This window comes from Ranitomeya imitator, chromosome 1 (genome assembly GCF_032444005.1).
Source record: "Ranitomeya imitator isolate aRanImi1 chromosome 1, aRanImi1.pri, whole genome shotgun sequence".
Taxonomy (NCBI): domain Eukaryota; kingdom Metazoa; phylum Chordata; class Amphibia; order Anura; family Dendrobatidae; genus Ranitomeya; species Ranitomeya imitator.
Window position 1 is genome coordinate 433,340,160 of NC_091282.1, and position 18,234 is coordinate 433,358,393.

General features: G+C 45.5%; 1 protein-coding gene across 1 annotated transcript in view; it reads right to left on the minus strand.

The window, feature by feature from the left end:
* Window positions 1-18,234, minus strand: part of CFAP95 (cilia and flagella associated protein 95) — a 92,560-nt gene that overhangs the window by 59,600 nt on the left and 14,726 nt on the right. Inside the window, exon 4 of the mRNA XM_069763582.1 lies at window positions 5,728-5,796. Within this exon, the coding sequence (XP_069619683.1) occupies window positions 5,728-5,796 (69 nt within the window). The remainder of the gene's footprint in view (window positions 1-5,727; window positions 5,797-18,234) is intronic.

Genomic DNA, 18,234 nt, shown 5'->3' on the forward strand with positions numbered 1-18,234 from the left:
AAATTCTGTAAAAATTATACAAAAAATTATACAAAAAAGTGTGCAACACAGGATGGCGTATAAATTATGATAGTCACTTATATATCTGTGCAAGGTAAGTATTCCCCAACATCGGGGTATAATAATTTCCCTGAGAATTTGTGCAAAAATGTGGAAAAAACAATTATCTTAAAAAACAACTCCCATAATATTGTGCAATATATGCAAAAAGTGCTTAGGTGCAATTTAAGTTTTAGGGAACTCGGTTTTTATATATACCAGGGTTTTTTCCCTCAGACCATACACAGTGCCAACGAAAACAAGGTGCTAAGTGTTAAATTTAAAAAGTCCAGGGATAAAATTAATGAACATTACCTTAGGGCACCACGCTGTCCTGAGTACACGCACACACCCAGGACGGCGTGGTGCCCTAAGGTGATGTTCATTAATTTTATCCCTGGACTTTTTAAATTTAACACTTAGCACCTTGTTTTCGTTGGCACTGTGTAGGGTCTGAGGAAAAATCCCTGGTATATATATTAAAACCGAGTTCCCTAAAACTTAAATTGCACCTAAGCACCTTTTGCATATATTGCACAATATTATGGGAGTTGTTTTTTAAGATAATTGTTTTTTCCACATTTTTGCACAAATTCTCAGGGAAATTATTATACCCCGATGTTGGGGAATACTTACCTTGCACAGATATATAAGTGACTATCATAATTGTGCGTTTGGGTCTCCGTTTATTTATTTTTATACGCCATCCTGTGTTGCACACTTTTTTGTATAATTTTTTGTATAATTTTTACAGAATTTATTGATTTTATATATTGTATCGCTGCTAAATAATGAATTAATAAAGTTATATTTTATGATCCAGTCTGGTCTTCCTGGTGCATCCTTGGGTTTGGTGATTGGTTTTGGTTCACAAATATACAGTGGGGCAAAAAAGTACAGTGGGGCAAAAAAGTATTTAGTCAGTCAGCAATAGTGCAAGTTCCACCACTTAAAAAGATGAGAGGCGTCTGTAATTTACATCATAGGTAGACCTCAACTATGGGAGACAAACTGAGAAAAAAAAATCCAGAAAATCACATTGTCTGTTTTTTTAACATTTTATTTGCATATTATGGTGGAAAATAAGTATTTGGTCAGAAACAAAATTTCATCTCAATACTTTGTAATATATCCTTTGTTGACAATGACAGAGGTCAAACGTTTTCAGTAAGTCTTCACAAGGTTGCCACACACTGTTGTTGGTATGTTGACCCATTCCTCCATGCAGATCTCCTCTAGAACAGTGATGTTTTTGGCTTTTCGCTTGGCAACACGGACTTTTAACTCCCTCCAAAGGTTTTCTATAGGGTTGAGATCTGGAGACTGGCTAGGCCACTCCAGGACCTTGAAATGCTTCTTACGAAGCCACTCCTTCGTTGCCCTGGTGGTGTGCTTTGGATCATTGTCATGTTGAAAGACCCAGCCACGTTTCATCTTCAATGCCCTTGCTGATGGAAGGAGGTTTGCACTCAAAATCTCACGATACATGGCCCCATTCATTCTTTCATGTACCCGGATCAGTTGTCCTGGCCCCTTTGCAGAGAAACAGCCCCAAAGCATGATGTTTCCACCACCATGCTTTACAGTAGGTATGGTGTTTGATGGATGCAACTCAGTATTCTTTTTCCTCCAAACATGACAAGTTGTGTTTCTACCAAACAGTTCCAGTTTGGTTTCATCAGACCATAGGACATTCTCCCAAAACTCCTCTGGATCATCCAAATGCTCTCTAGCAAACTTCAGACGGGCCCGGACATGTACTGGCTTAAGCAGTGGGACACGTCTGGCACTGCAGGATCTGAGTCCATGGTGGCGTAGTGTGTTACTTATGGTAGGCCTTGTTACATTGGTCCCAGCTCTCTGCAGTTCATTCACTAGGTCCCCCCGCGTGGTTCTGGGATTTTGGCTCACCGTTCTTGTGATCATTCTGACCCCACGGGGTGGGATTTTGCGTGGAGCCCCAGATCGAGGGAGATTATCAGTGGTCTTGTATGTCTTCCATTTTCTAATTATTGCTCCCACTGTTGATTTCTTCACTCCAAGCTGGTTGGCTATTGCAGATTCAGTCTTCCCAGCCTGGTGCAGGGCTACAATTTTGTTTCTGGTGTCCTTTGACAGCTCTTTGGTCTTCACCATAGTGGAGTTTGGAGTCAGACTGTTTGAGGGTGTGCACAGGAGTCTTTTTATACTGATAACAAGTTTAAACAGGTGCCATTACTACAGGTAATGAGTGGAGGAAAGAGGAGACTCTTAAAGAAGAAGTTACAGGTCTGTGAGAGCCAGAAATCTTGATTGTTTGTTTCTGACCAAATACTTATTTTCCACCATAATATGCAAATAAAATGTTAAAAAAACAGACAATGTGATTTTCTGGATTTTTTTTTCTCAGTTTGTCTCCCATAGTTGAGGTCTACCTATGATGTAAATTACAGACGCCTCTCATCTTTTTAAGTGGTGGAACTTGCACTATTGCTGACTGACTAAATACTTTTTTGCCCCACTGTATTTAGTCAGTCAGCAATAGTGCAAGTTCCACCACTTAAAAAGATGAGAGGCGTCTGTAATTTACATCATAGGTAGACCTCAACTATGGGAGACAAACTGAGAAAAAAAAATCCAGAAAATCACATTGTCTGTTTTTTTTAACATTTTATTTATTTTATTTATACATTATTTATTACTAAATATACTCATTTGATGAAAAAAATGGCATGGGCTCCTGCTTAATTTTCATAACTATCAGAGGGAAAGCGGACAGCTGTGGAAGGGGGCTTCCAAGGCTATTAATATCAGCTCACAGCTGTATACTTAGCCTTTACCGGTTATTAAAATGGGAGACCCCCCCAAAAAATGACGTAGGGTCCCCCTATATGTAATAACCAACAAAGGCTAAGCAGACAGCTGTAAGGAGATACTAATAGCCTGGAGGGGACCAAGGATACTGGCCCCCTCCGAGACTAAACACATCAGCTCTCAGCCACCCCAGAAATGGCGCATCCTGTGGGCTTGATGTCACCTGACAAAAGAAAGGTAACATCCACACCCCCCCAACTATCACAACACTTGCCACCGATACAGGGCAAGTGGGAAGAGTGAGGCTAAGGGATTGTTTTCACTTGCGAGGAACACGTCCGTGTCTCACATGTGGAAACGAAGCTCTGGTGCCGGCACTGTGGAGCGGAGTGTGTGGCTCCATGTGTTGCTATGCGGCCGCACGCTCCGCTCCACAGTGCCGGCGCCAGAGCTTCGTTTCCACATGCGAGACACGGACGTGTTCCTCGCAAGTGAAAACAAGCCCTAAGTGCCAGAATTCGAGTATCTTATATATGCGCCTTTTGTTGGGGTGGCTGAGAGCAGATGTTTTTAGCCAAGAGGAGGCGCAATATCCATGGCCCCTTCCTAGGCTATTAATATCAGCCCACAGCTGTCTGCTTAGCCTTTGCTGGTTATTAAATATAGAGGGACCTTATGTAATTTCTTTGGAGGTTCTCCCATTTTAATAACCAAGAAAGTTTAAGTATATGCATGCAATGATTAACATTTTCACTAAGTTAGCAGACATTAACCTAGTGAATGTGTAGTTGTAGTTGTAGTTGAGTTGATCATACACATAGCTTGATTACTTTTACGATTATAAGGTAAAAGGAATAATGCTGCCACTATTTTGTTTTTACGCTTTCATTTTTCCAATTTTTTTTTTTTTTAAGCGTCAATATTTGTATTTTTTTATTTAAAATAATAAAAGTAACAAAATCAGCTACCGTATATTCACTCATGTCATAACTACAGTACATGTGATATCTACAGCCAATCACTCACCTGATATAGACGGCACAAGCCTTAGGCTAAGTTCACACTTTGCGGATTCCACTGCGGATTTTTCCGCAGCGGAATTCCAAAATCCGCAGTGAAAACCCGTTGCGATTTTTACTGCGGATTTATCGCGGTTTTTTTTTACTGCGGATTCTTATGCGGATTTTCATCTGCAGTTTCCTATTGGAGCAGGTGAAAATCCGCAGAAAAGAAGTGACATGCTGCGGAATGTAATCCGCAGCGTTTCCGCGCGGTTTTTTCTGCAGCATGTGCACAACGTTTTTGTTTCCCATAGGTTTACATTGTACTGTAAACTCATGGGAAACGACTGCGGATCCGCAGCAAAATCCGCAAAGTGTGAACACAGCCTTAAGGTTTAGTAATTGGCTATAGCGGTCAAGTGTGCTGTAGTGGTCAAGTGTGCTGTAGTTGTGATGTTACCTCTGCAGCCTGTTAAGAAAACATAGAGCAGCAGTGGAGAGCTGGAGCTGGGGAGTATAGCCTATTTCATTATTTTGATAAACAGCAAGCTAATGGAGTTTAAAAAAAAGGTATAAATGGTAAATCCATTTACCGTATATACTCGAGTATAAGCCGACCCGAGTATAAGTCGACCCCCCTAATTTTGCCACAAAAAAACTGGGAAAACTTATTGACTCGAGTATAAGCCTAGGGTGGAAATGTAGCATTTACCGGTGAATTTCAAAAATAAAAATAGATCATTATTTCCCCATAGCTGTGCCATATAGTGCTCTGCACCGTTCATATTGCCCCATAGATGCTGCACAGATGCCCATATAGTGCTGTGTGCCGTTCATACTGCCCCATAGATGCTGCACAGATGCCCCATATAGTGCTGTGTGCCGTTCATACTGCCCCCATAGATGCTGCACAGATGCCCCATATAGTGCTGTGTGCCGTTCATACTGCCCCCATATAGTGCTGTGTGCCGTTCATACTGCCCCCATAGATGCTGCACAGATGCCTCATATAGTGCTGTGTGCCGTTCATACTGCCCCCATATAGTGCTGTGTGCCGTTCATACTGCCCCCATATAGTGCTGTGTGCCGTTCATACTGCCCCCATATAGTGCTGTGTGCCGTTCATACTGCCCCCATATAGTGCTGTGTGCCGTTCATACTGCCCCCATATAGTGCTGTGTGCCGTTCATACTGCCCCCATAGATGCTGCACATAAATCTGTGCTGCCGCTGCTGCAATAAAAAAAAAAAACCACATACTCACCTCCCTTGATTGCAGCTCCCAGCGTCCGGTCCCGGCGCCTCCATCTTCCCGGCGTCTCTGCTCTGACTGATCAGGCAGAGGGCGCCGCGCACACTATATGCGTCATCGCGCCCTCTGCCTGAACAGTCAGAGCGCAGACGCCGGGAAGATGGAGGCGCCGGGAAGATGGAGCGACGCCCGGCGGCTGGAACGCGGACAGGTGAATATAACATACTTACCTAGTCCCAGCGATCCTCGCGCTGTCCCTGCCTTCCTCCCCGTCTTCTGTGCTGCAGCATCTTCCTGTCAGCGGTCACCGGCACCGCTGATTAGAGAAATGAATAGGCGGCTCCGCCCCTATGGGAGGTGGAGCCGCTTATTCATATCTCTAATGAGCGGTCCCACGTGACCGCTGAAGAGGGGAAGACGCTGCAGCACAGAAGACGGGGAGGAAGGCAGGGACAGCGCGAGGATCGCTGGGACTAGGTAAGTATACCTAAGCGCCCTCTCCCCCTCACCCGCCGACCCCACCACTACCGTGACTCGAGTATAAGCCGAGGGGGGCACTTTCAGCCCAAAAATTTGGGCTGAAAATCTCGGCTTATACTCGAGTATATACGGTAATTATTTTTCTTACATTTTAATCACTTACATTTTGTTGTGATGTTTATTATGATGTGGCAAAACAGCTCCAAATCCACTATCTGGAAGTCCAGTCTGCCTACAAGGAAATAAACAGAAAACATTACACATTTTACTTAGTGTCAATTTCTGGATAAACGTTTGTCAGGTACCAGCACTCCGCTGCCACTAATCGTAGGGACAATCACAAAATGTATTGACTATTGATGGATGTGGCCATGATCGCTTTCGCTATGGTCCTCTCCCCCATGAGCATACCGTATATACAGTGGGTACGGAAAGTATTCAAACCCCTTTAAATTTTTCACTCTGTTTCATTGCAGTCATTTGGTAAATTAAAATCAAAGTTCATTTTTTTCTCATTAATGTACACTCTGCACCACATCTTGAATTAAAAAAAAACAGAAATGTAGTACTTATTACAAATTTATTAAAAAAGAAAAACTGAAATATCACATGGCCATAATTATTCAGACCCTGAATAGCGCAAATCTTCTTTAGAGGGAAGAACTCCAATTAGGAAAATGGAACAATCCTACAGCAAGCTGTATCTTACACTACTGAACAATGATTATCTGATAAAAGTATATTTTGAATTATAACAGTTAATCCCACATACCTACTCCCCCCTTCGGTGATCTCAGATTTGGCTGGTCAATGGGATGCTGGCGTCGGTGGACAGCTTACCTGCATGGACCCCCATCCGCACTGGCCTGGTCGCGATGTCTATGACCGAGGTCGTTATGCCCCTGACAAGAAAGACATCACCTGCTTCTGGATCTTGGTAGGTCAAGAAGCTGTAGCATCGACCTTCCCGGGCTCAGACTTCAGAGTTCCACCACCCACTCGATGACCAAGATACTGCAGCTCCGTCATGCCTATTTGACATTTTCCTGGCTTTATAATAAAACTATCACCCTGGACACGCCTAGGCTTACCCCTTTTCCAGTTGGCTCAGGTGTATGATTAGCCGCATAGGTATCGACGATCTGTGCTGCTGTGGCTGCCTCTTTTGGCTCCTAGTCCATCACGAACTGCCGCACCTCCGCAAGGCAAGGATGCAGAAATTAATCCTACACCATCAGGTCCTTCCATTTCATAAAGGTGGCAATAGATGGAACCCATTTCGAGCAGTGGGTTTAGGGACTAAGCCCATCCACTAGCTCACCGTAGCTGTCGTTAAGTCTATGTTGGAGGAACATGAACTCTTTTTGGTACACTTCAGGGGTCAGCTGATATATCCTTATCAGGGCCTGTTTGATGGCCTCATAGTCTCCATCTTAGTCTCAAGGGAAAGCAGAGAACACCTCCACTCATTTGCCTCATAAACCCTGGGGTTAAGTATCAAGCCCACTGGTCATTCGGCAACTGGTACTGTCTACAGGCCTTTTCGAATTCCCTAAAAATTGTGTCCAGGTCCCGGTCCTTTTCCAAGAGAATGCTCGGGATCAGGTTTATAGGTGTTGACAGTATCACTGCTCAGTGGGGCAGATCGCTGCATTTGGATTCAGACTAACTCCAGTTGATCCCGCGCCTCTAGCTCAGCTTGTCGCTCTGCAACCTCTCGCTCTTGTTATGCAGTGTTTCTCTAGGCTTGTTGCTCTGCAGCCTCTCGCTTGACTTGTCGCTCGTCAGCCTCTCATTTTCATTCTGCAGCCTCTCTCTTGGATTGGCGCTCTGCAAATTCCCGCTCTGCTTGGCATTCTTGTAGCACAAGCTGAATTGAGGGTCACATCCTTCCATTTGCTGTAGATTCCGTGGCAAGCAAGTGTTCATTCCACTCTGGGAGCTAACTTTGCTGATGGTCCCCTCTTCGTCAGATAGTTCTGAACCAGATCCCCAACTGGGTATCCTGGTGCTACACTGGTCCTGGGCCCTGGTGCCACATTGTGTCGGTGTCTGGCATCGTCCTCAACCAAGGTCACAGATCAATATATCTTTGTCTTTCTCTGTCCCATCAAGACCTCACTCCTCACACAAATGGATCAGCACAGCTTTTCGTGCTTCTTATGAACAGCTGCCATCATAGCTTAACTGTAGTGCCAGCGTCCCTGCACACTTTACCTCTCCCTCCGGCAGGGATGCCAACTCATTCACCACCGCGCCCCCTGTCGTCCTCCTCCTTCCTTGTCTGCTGCTGCCCGGAGTGATTGCATAGCGCTCAGATCCCCTGGCACTGTGTTAGGGCGGGTGCGCGCTCCCTACTTCTTAAAGGGGCTGTGTGCACTGTCCTAAAGTGTCCCAAGCCAATGGCTGAGAGACATTTATTATTTAAGGCACCTTCACGTGCATAGTGGTCCCTCTGAAACATTGCCTGTTTGTTCCTAAACATGCTTGCTAGCTCTCAAGTCCCAGTCTGCTAGTTCTTGCTAGTGTCTGTCTGAGAGCACCTGCCGTGCCAGTGTTTATATATAAGCCGGACCTGCCTGCAATTGCCGTGCCAACCTGTGTATCAGCCAGACCCCCCAGCACTTGCCATGCCAAGCGTAACAGTCCGCATCATCCTGTGTCTGCTGGCATCAGTTATTCTTACCCTCTAGGCTGTTCCAGCTGCCAGTCTCACGCAGCTGTCATGCGTTTGTGGTCTGCCCTGGAGTAGCACCTGGGATTCATTAGGAGCCAAGCCTAACCCTACAATCAGGGGCTTTAGGGAAAAGTCAGGTACTGATCTAGTCACACCCCTTCAGGTTCTCCTCGGCATAGTGGTTCCACCACTCCCGTTACAGTTTGCACATGCCATGGAATACACTGGCTCTCAGGTGTCCTCTATTTTTGACCTATACCAGGAGGTCCCCCTTCAGAAAGAACAGCAGGATAAAATTCTCTCCTACTTGTGGACAGTAACCAGCCGTCTTGATAAGATGTCAACTCCGGCCGTGCTCGCACCTACCCAAGCTGCGACAACCCCAGCCGTTACCGAACAGCCTGCCAACTATGTACCCGTCTCTGGATCCCATCTGTCAGCTCCTCCACACTATGGCGGTGACACTACCCTAGGTCAGGGGTTTATTAATCAGCGCATGCTGCACTTTGAACTCTTGGCTCATCAGTTAGTTTCCAACCAGGCCAAAGTTGCTTTCATCATGTCCCATCTCCCTGGCGAAGCTCTAGCATGGCTAAATCCCCTATGGGAGAGAGGGGACCCTCTTGTGTCAAACCTCCAGTCCTTTCTAGAAGCATTCCGTGAGGTCTTCGATGAGTCCGGCTGTCCTTTTTCTACAGCATCTTTCCTAATCGAGCAGCGCCACGGTAACCTCACAGTGAGCCAGTACGCTGTTCATTTTTGTACCCTGTTGTCCGAACTCCCCTGGAATAATGAGGCTCTGGTAGCTACCTTCTGGGAGGGCCTATCTGGGTGAATCAAGGACGAGCTGACCGGTTTTGATATACCCACCTCTTTGGATGACCTGGTGTCCCTGGCAGCCCAGAGACATCATGTTTCCATAGCGATCCAAAGAGTTGACCCGTGAAAGAAGATCTGTGCACCCAGCTCCAACCTTCCAAAGGCCGATTACTCAGCAAGCTTCAGCTTCCGTACCTCCCCTTGAGACTATGCAGTTTTACCAGATGAAGATGGCTAAGCATCGTCAGGAGGCTCGTTGTGCAGAGGGAAGATTCTTCTATTGTGGCAGTCCTGAATATGTAATCTTTCCTTCCCAGAGAAATCGGAAACTCCAGAGTCTAGATTTGTTTGAGAGGCTACTCTGGGTGAGAATCACTCCTCTCTATCATTGACTCTCATGGTATCAGTCTCCTGTGGCAACATTCATTTTGCTGAGTCGGCCTACCTGGACTCCGGTTCCGCAAATAATCTCATCCAACAGACTATTGTAGAGCGGTATAAAATCCCGATTCAACGTCTACAGGATCCATTGTTGGTTTCATTGATGGATGGTAAACCTCTTTCCGAGACCATTCTTTTTGTTACTGAGCCTGTGGAATTTTGGGTAGGAATGCTATACTCAGAGAAGATTCCTCTCTATGTGCTGTCAGGTCTGTCTCACCCTCTGCTTCTAGGTCTGCCATGGCTGCTGAGACACGAACCTGTCTTTGACTAGGAATCTGGAGAAGTACTCTGTTGGGGACAGGAATGCCACAAAAACTTCCTTGTTCCCATTCGTCCTGCTCGACACCCGGCTTCTCCATCTAAGTTATCTGACTTGCCTGCTGATTATTGGACGTACAATGACGTCTTCAACAGGAAGGAGGCTGAGATGTTACCACCTCATAGGCCATATGACTATCCCATTGACCTCCCTGGTTCCTCTCCTCCGCGACGTTGTATCTACCCCCTGTCTCAGGCTGAGACTTGAGCCACTTTTGAGTACAGTAAAGAGAATCTAGCCAGAGGATTTATCCAGAAGTCTTCCTCTCCGGCTGGAGGATTCTTCTTTTGTTAAGAAAAAGGACAGGTCACTTTGACCCTGTATCGATTATAGGGGTGTCAACCAAATAGTGATAAAAAAATAAGTATCCTCTGCCCCTCATCTCCAAGCTGTTTGATCGTCCAAGTTCCAGAGTCCTCATGAAACTTGACCTGCGGGAAGCATACAATCTGATCCGAATACGCTAGAGGGATGAATGGAAGATGGCTTTTAATACCAGTGATGGCCACTATGAGTATCGTGTAATGCCCTTTGGACTCTGTAATGCCCCTGCAAGTCCTTCAAGAACTGGTGAACAACATCTTTTGGGACCTCCTTTACACGTGTGTGATAGTTTACCTAGATGACATCTTGTCGTTTTCTCCTGATCTGTGCACACAGCGGAGGGATGTTTATAAGGTTCTGCATAGATTAAGGAAGAACCATCTGTATGCCAAGAATAAAAAGTGCATCACTGAGCAGACTTCTCTTCCGTTTCTTGTGTACATCTTCTGTGAGGCTGGCCTGAAAATGGATCCTGAGGAGGTGGCTGCCGTCTTGAAGTGGCCTCGTCCTGATGGACTCCAAGCTATCCAGCAGTTTCTCGGAACTACTAAAGTTAGTTCATCCTGTTCGATAGTGTGGAGTGGGGATATCTCTGGCAGGTGCTCCGGAGTATGGGGTTTGGACCGCAGTTCATATCCTGGATTCGACTGATGTACTCGATGCCGATGGCTAGGGTTAGGGTAAATGGGGACCATACAACTGGCTAGAGGGACGAGACAGGGGTGTCCGCTCTCTCCTCTTTTGTTTGCTCTGGCTGTGGAACCACTGGCTGCTAAGCTTCGACGGTCTGATGAGGTGACTGGGTTTAAATATGGGATGATTGAAGAAAGGGTGGCGTTGTATGCGGATGACATTCTGCTATTTCTGGCTGACCTGGGTATGTCCTTGGAGGGAGCCATTGGGATTATTGAGCGTTTCGGATCGGTGTCGGGACTTAGGATAAATTGGAGTAAGTCTGTCTTGTTTAAGGTGGATGATGATGGTGGGGAGCCACTGGAGGATGGGCGACTGGAGGTGACTAGCCAATTTAAGTACCTTGGAATATGGGTATCTATGCCTGTTACTGACTGTATACATAGAAATCTGACTCCAATCTTAGGTGTTCTTAAAGCGAAAGCGGATGCTTGGCTTAAACTGTATTTATCTGTGGTAGGTAGGGTGAATCTTATTAAAATGATTTTGATGCCAAAAATACTGTATATTCTTCATAATGCGCCAGTTTGGATACCACGCGGGAGATTTAGACAGATTAACTCTCTGTTCAGGAATTTGATATGGGGGAGACAGCATCCGCGTATCAAACTGGAGACACTTCAGCGACCCAAGGAAGATGGGGGACTGGCACTGCCTAACCCTGAAATATATTTTCTTGCAGCCCAGAGTCAGCATTTAAAAGGCTGGGCGCATGAAGGGTCATCTGGGGCGGTACAGCGGCTGATGGAAGTGGTGACAAAAAGAAGGCCAGTGGTACAATGTTTGGAGGATGGATCCCTGGGGGCTCTGGGGAAATTATATCCGACTGTGTTGTTGATACGCAGGCTGTGGGGTAGGCTGATACATATACGGGGGGTCACGGATTTGACTAGATTCTCACCGCTATGGCATAACAGCAACTTACAGGAGTTTGAGGCACTGGGGGTACTGACAGAATGGCAAGTCAAAGGGATTCAATACGTGTATCAAATAATTGAGCGAGGTGAATTGAAATCATTTTCCCAATTACAGGCGGAATTTGGTCTTGGGACTGTGGGGGAATTTCAGTATTTGCGGATGAGGCATGCTTTTGGAGCTCAGAGTAGAAACGGAGGTATTGGAATTCAGAGGGATATAGTACTGGAGTATGTGTGTAATGAAGGGACTACTGGGGGAGTCATATCTACTTTGTATAAAGATCTGTTGCACACTTTCCTATTGGGGTTTCCAATAATGGCGAGAGCTAAGTGGGAGAGGGATCTGGGTCCAATGGAGAATGAGACTTGGGAGTCGGTGCTAGAATGGGTCCCACGATTGTCACTGAGCGAACCGTATAGACTGTCACAGCTCTATGTGATACACAGGGTTTATAAGTCACCGATGGTGCTATATAAGGCTGGTTTGCGTGATGATTCTGAATGCCCGAGGTGTAAAACTGCAGATGCTGATATACTCCATATGATGTGGACGTGTCCGAGACTGGCTGCTTTTTGGGTGGTAGTTTTGAGTCGTATGGAAGGTGCGTATGGATGTAAGGTGCCAAGGGATCCTATAGTGTGCTTGTTGGGATGTGTGGATGAGATTGGAGTGGATAACAACCTAAAGATAGCTATTGCCAGATTGTTATACATGGCTAGGAAGGTAATAGCTCGAAATTGGATTAGGGAAGAACCGCCGTCAAGAGGAGAGTTCCTCCAGTATGTGAAGCAGGGCCTGACACTGGAAAAGGGGTTTTATAAAAAAAGAGGGAAAATCGAAATGTTCAATAAAATGTGGTCTCCGTGGATTGCTATGGGATAGGGGTATTATAGAGGGAGAGTTAATTAAGGTTCCTAATTAATGGTAATGTTAAATGTGGCTTATATTATTGGCCGAGGGATTAGATAGTATATTGGTCTAATGATGGAAGTGCTAACCAAGGTGAGCTGCTTTGTTGGGTGGGGTTGGGGGGTGGAGGGATTGAAGGGGAATGTTTGAAGGGGGGGAAAAAAGCTTTGTATTGAAAATAAGAAAAATTTATTTGAATTAAAAAAAAAAGTTAGTTCATCCTGCATTTTTTCCTCTCAGATCGCCCTTCTTTCTGCCTTGACCCACAAGTGGGCCAACCCTACGATATGGACTCCTGAGGCAGAGAACACCTTTGTGTCTTTGAAACCAGCCTTCTCGTCTGCTCCGATGCTGCATCGAGTGGACAATAAAGAAATAGTCCTTCCTGGAAGTAGATGCTTCTTCCTCAGGAGCCGGAGCCATTCTTATCCAGAAGTCTCCTTCCGGCTGCATCTTTTCCATAACCTTCTCAGCTCCAAAATGAAACTACTCGGTAGGCGATTGAGAACTGTTAGCAATTAAACTGGTTCTGGAGGAGTGGCGATAATTGCTCAAAGGAGCGCTGCATCCAGTGGTCATCTACACTGACCACAAGAATCTAAACTATCTGCACTCTTCACAGTGGCTTAATCCACAACAATTCAGGTGGTCTCTGTTCTTCACCCGCTTCAACTTTACTCTCCATTTCCAGACGGCTGATAAGAACGTCAAGACGGACGCTCTCTCTACATCTTCCGACCAGGAAGAGGAGCTTCAAAACATCATTGAGCCCTCCAAAATGATTATGGTCACTCCGTTGGATTTGTCTCGGCTCCCTCCAGAAAGACTTACGTTTCTGGAGCAGAAACGAAGTGGGTCCTTCTATGGGGTCACTCGTCTAAGTTGGCTGGTCATGCTGGACTGAAGAAAACACTTCTCCTCATTTCTCAACATTAGTGGTGGCCGACTCTGCACAAGGATATCGTGGATTTCATCTCTGCCTGTCTATCTTGTGCCCAGAACAAGACACCAATACAGTTTCCGACTGCTCGGCTACTTCCTTTTGCTCATACCACCTGCTCCCTGGCAGCATATTGCAATGGATTTCATCACTGATCTTCTAGCATCGAGTGTTCCATCTTCTGGGTGGTTGTGAATTGATTTTCCAAGATGGCTCATGTCACTACACTCTCCGGGTGTTCAATCTGCTCCAGTGCTTATAATCAACAACGTCCATGTTAGTATCATAGCCCATGGACAAAAAGTGATAAGGCAACGTAAGATGTAAATTTATAAAAAGTAATATCTTTATTATAAACAAAAAACAAAGATAAAAGGAGAGACAAAAAACAGTGACAGGGCTAAAGAAAACCTCCGTAGGGAAGGACCAATAATATAGCGGACGCAAATACACTGTTAAATTACTGGCAGTATATAGTACAAAAATACATAAAAATATGCTAATGCGTAAGTATAGAAATAACTGCGAGTGATCCAAGAACAAGTGTACAAAACAGGCGGATGCGCAATCTCCTCAGTCAACCTGCCGATACGAGACTATAATATAATATGTACATATAAGATGTCATAAGTGTACTGAATGGTAAACTGAAAGAAATAGAAATCAATGCCAAAAAAGCGGTCATAAACAAAGAACAAACGCGGTGCTGTAGTATACAAAAAGGGGTTGCAAATATCACAATATTTCTACCGCAATAATACCGCAATGATAAATGACCCAATGGCAATATATGGACCTAGTGGCTAGACAAAGATCAGTACCGGCAAGTAGATCCGGCCACAAACAAAGTCCAAACACAAGTATCGGTAAGTAAGCAAAAGTATGGGAGAGCTTACCGCTAAGGTAAGATGCGTCCGGTGTCCTTCCTGCCTGCCCGACGGGCGCCGTTTCGCTGCTCGCTTCTTCCGGGGGCGTGTGCTCCGGGGGCAATCTGCTCCAGTGCTTGCAGAGAAATTTATTCTACACATTTTCCGCCTCCATGGTTTCCCGCTCCATATTGTCTCGGATAGAGGAGTCTGGTTTACTTCTCGCTTCTGGAGGGCCACCTGCAAGCTACTGGGAAAGGCACCAGCTAGGAGAGGACCAGATTGTTACTATCTCATTTTGGAGCAATCCGATCCTCTCCTAGCTGGTGCCTTTCCCAATAACAAGTACACTCCCCTGATGAGAAAGAGATGCGTCAGGAGGGATTTTTAAATCAGAATAAGGTATACTTGGGTACTGCCCTTGCTAGGGCAGGAGTCGATGCAGAGGGCACAACAGGGTAGCTTGAGGAATGTTTCATCGAAAGGCCTCGACTGAGGATGTAACCCGGATGCCAGTCTGCAAGTGAATTGGATGAGTTCCACACTTTTTCTATCTTTCTTTGCACTTTTTTGCACAAGGGCATATACCGTATGTATCTGTTGTTCTAGTCCTATCACTAATGTTCAGGTATTAACCCCTTTCTGCCATTAGACGTACTATTGCGTCCATGTGGGGTGGGCTTTACTTCCCAAGGACGCAATAGTACGTCATATGCGATCGGCAGCGCTCACGGGGGGAGCGCCGCCGATCGCGGCCGGGTGTCAGCTGTTTATCGCAGCTGACATCCGGCACTATGTGCCAGGAGCGGTCACGGACCGCCCCCGGCACATTAACCCCCGGCACACCGCGATCAAAGATGATCGCGATGTGCCGGCGGTACAGGGAAGCACCGCGCAGGGAGGGGGCTCCCTGCGGGCTTCCCTGAGCCCCCCGCAGCAACGCGATGTGATCGCGTTGCTGCGAGGGTCTCACCTCCCTCCCTGCTCCCTCCAGCCCCGGATCCAAGATGGCCGCGGATCCGGGTCCTGCAGGGAGGGAGGTGGCTTCACAGAGCCTGCTCAGAGCAGGCACTGTGAAGCAGCCTGCACTCCTATCAGATCAGTGATCTGACAGAGTGCTGTGCAAACTGTCAGATCACTGATCTGTGATGTCCCCCCCTGGGACAAAGTAAAAAAGTAAAAAAAAAAAATTTCAAATGTGTAAAAAAAAATAAAAAAAAATATTCCAAAATAATGAAAAAAAAATAAAAATATTATTCCCATAAATACATTTCTTTATCTAAATAAAAAAAAAAAAACAATAAAAGTACACATATTTAGTATCGCCGCGTCCGTAACGGCCCGACCTATAAAACTGGCCCACTAGTTAACCCCTTCAGTAAACACCGTAAGAAAAAAAAAAAAAAAACGAGGCAAAAAACAACGCTTTATTATCATACCGCCGAACAAAAAGTGGAATAACACGCGATCAAAAAGACAGATATAACTAACCATGGTACCGCTGAAAACGTCATCTTGTCCCGCAAAAAACGAGCCGCCATACAGCATCATCAGCAAAAAAATAAAAAAGTTATAGTCCTGAGAATAAAGCGATGCAAAAATAATTATTTTTTCTATAAAATAGTTTTTATCGTATAAAAGCGCCAAAACATAAAAAAATGATATAAATGAGGTGTCGCTGTAATCGTACTGACCCGAAGAATAAAACTGCTTTATCAATTTTACCAAACGCGGAACGGTATAAACGCCTCCCCCAAATGAAATTCATGAATAGCTGGTTTTTGGTCATTCTGCCTCACAAAAATCGGAATAAAAAGCGATCAAAAAATGTCACGTGCCCGAAAATGTTACCAATAAAAACATCAACTCGTCCCGCAAAAACCAAGACCTCACATGACTCTGTGGACCAGAATATAGAAAAATTATAGCTCTCAAAATGTGGTAACGCAAAAAATATTTTTTGCAATAAAAAGCGTCTTTCAGTGTGTGACGGCTGCCAATCATAAAAATCCGCTAAAAAACCCGCTATAAAAGTAAATCAAACCCCCCTTCATCACCCCCTTAGTTAGGGAAAAATTAAAAAAATGTATTTATTTCCATTTTCCCATTAGGGCTAGGGCTAGGGTTAGGGCTAGGGTTAGGGCTAGGGCTAGGGCTAGGGCTAGGGTTAGGGCTAGGGTTAGGGCTAGGGTTAGGGCTAGGGTTAGGGTTAGGGCTAGGGTTAGGGCTAGGGTTAGGGTTAGGGCTAGGGTTAGGGCTAGGGTTAGGATTAGGGTTAGGGCTAGGGTTAGGGCTAGGGCTACAGTTTGGGTTGGGGCTAAAGTTACAGTTAGGGTTTAGATTACATTTACGGTTGGGATTAGGGTTAGGGGTGTGTCAGGGTTAGAGGTGTGGTTAGGGTTACTGTTGGGATTAGGGTTAGGGATGTGTTTGGATTAGGGTTTCAGTTATAATTGGGGGGTTTCCACTGTTTAGGCACATCAGGGGCTCTCCAAACGCGACATGGCGTCCGATCTCAATTCCAGCCAATTCTGCGTTGAAAAAGTAAAACAGTGCTTCTTCCCTTCCGAGCTCTCCCGTGTGCCCAAACAGGGGTTTACCCCAACATATGGGGTATCAGCGTACTCAGGACAAATAGGACAACAACTTTTGGGGTCCAATTTCTCCTGCTACCCTTGGGAAAATACAAAACTCGGGGCTAAAACATATTTTTTGTGGGAAAAAAAAAGATTTTTTATTTTCACGGCTCTGCGTTATAAACTGTAGTGAAACACTTGGGGGTTCAAAGTTCTCACAACACATCTAGATTAGTTCCCTGGGGGGTCTAGTTTCCAATATGGGGTCACTTGTGGGGGGTTTCTACTGTTTAGGTACATTAGGGGTTCTGCAAACGCAATGTGACGTCTGCAGACCATTCCATCTAAGTCTGCATTCCAAATGGCGCTCCTTCCCTTCCGAGCTCTGCCATGCGCTCAAACGTTGGTTTCCCCCAACATACGGGGTATCAGCGTACTCAGGACAAATTGGACAACAACTTTTGGGGTCGAATTTCTCCTCTTACCCTCGGGAAAATACAAAACTGGGGGCTAAAAAATAATTTTGGGGGGAAAGATTTTTTTTTTTAATTTTCACGGCTCTGCGTTACAAACTGTAGTGAAACACTTGGGGGTTCAAAGCTATCACAACACATCTAGATGAGTTCCTTAGGGGGTCTAGTTTCCAAAATGGTGTCACTTGTGGGAGGTTTCTACTGTTTAGGTACATTAGGGGCTCTGCAAATGCAATGTGACACCTGCAGACCATTCCATCTAAGTCCTCATTCCAAATGGAGCTCCTTCCCTTCCGAGCCCTCCCATGCGCCCAAACAGTGGTTCCCCCCCACATATGGGGTATCAGCGCACTCAGGACAAATTGGACAACAAATTGTGGGGTCGAATTTCTCCTTTTACCCTCGGGAAAATACAAAACTGGGGGCTAAAAAATAATTTTTGTGGGAAAAAATTTTTGTTTTATTTTTACGGCTCTCCATTATAAACTTCTGTGAAGCCCTTGGTGGGTCAAAGCGCTCAGCACACATCTAGATAAGTTCCTAAGGGGGTCTACTTTCCAAAATGGTGTCACTTGTGGGGGGTTTCTACTGTTTAGGTACATTAGGGGCTCTGCAAACGCAATGTGACACCTGCAGACCATTCCATCTAAGTCTGCATTCAAATGGCACTCCTTCCCTTCTGAGCCCTCCCATGTGCCCAAACAGTGGTTCC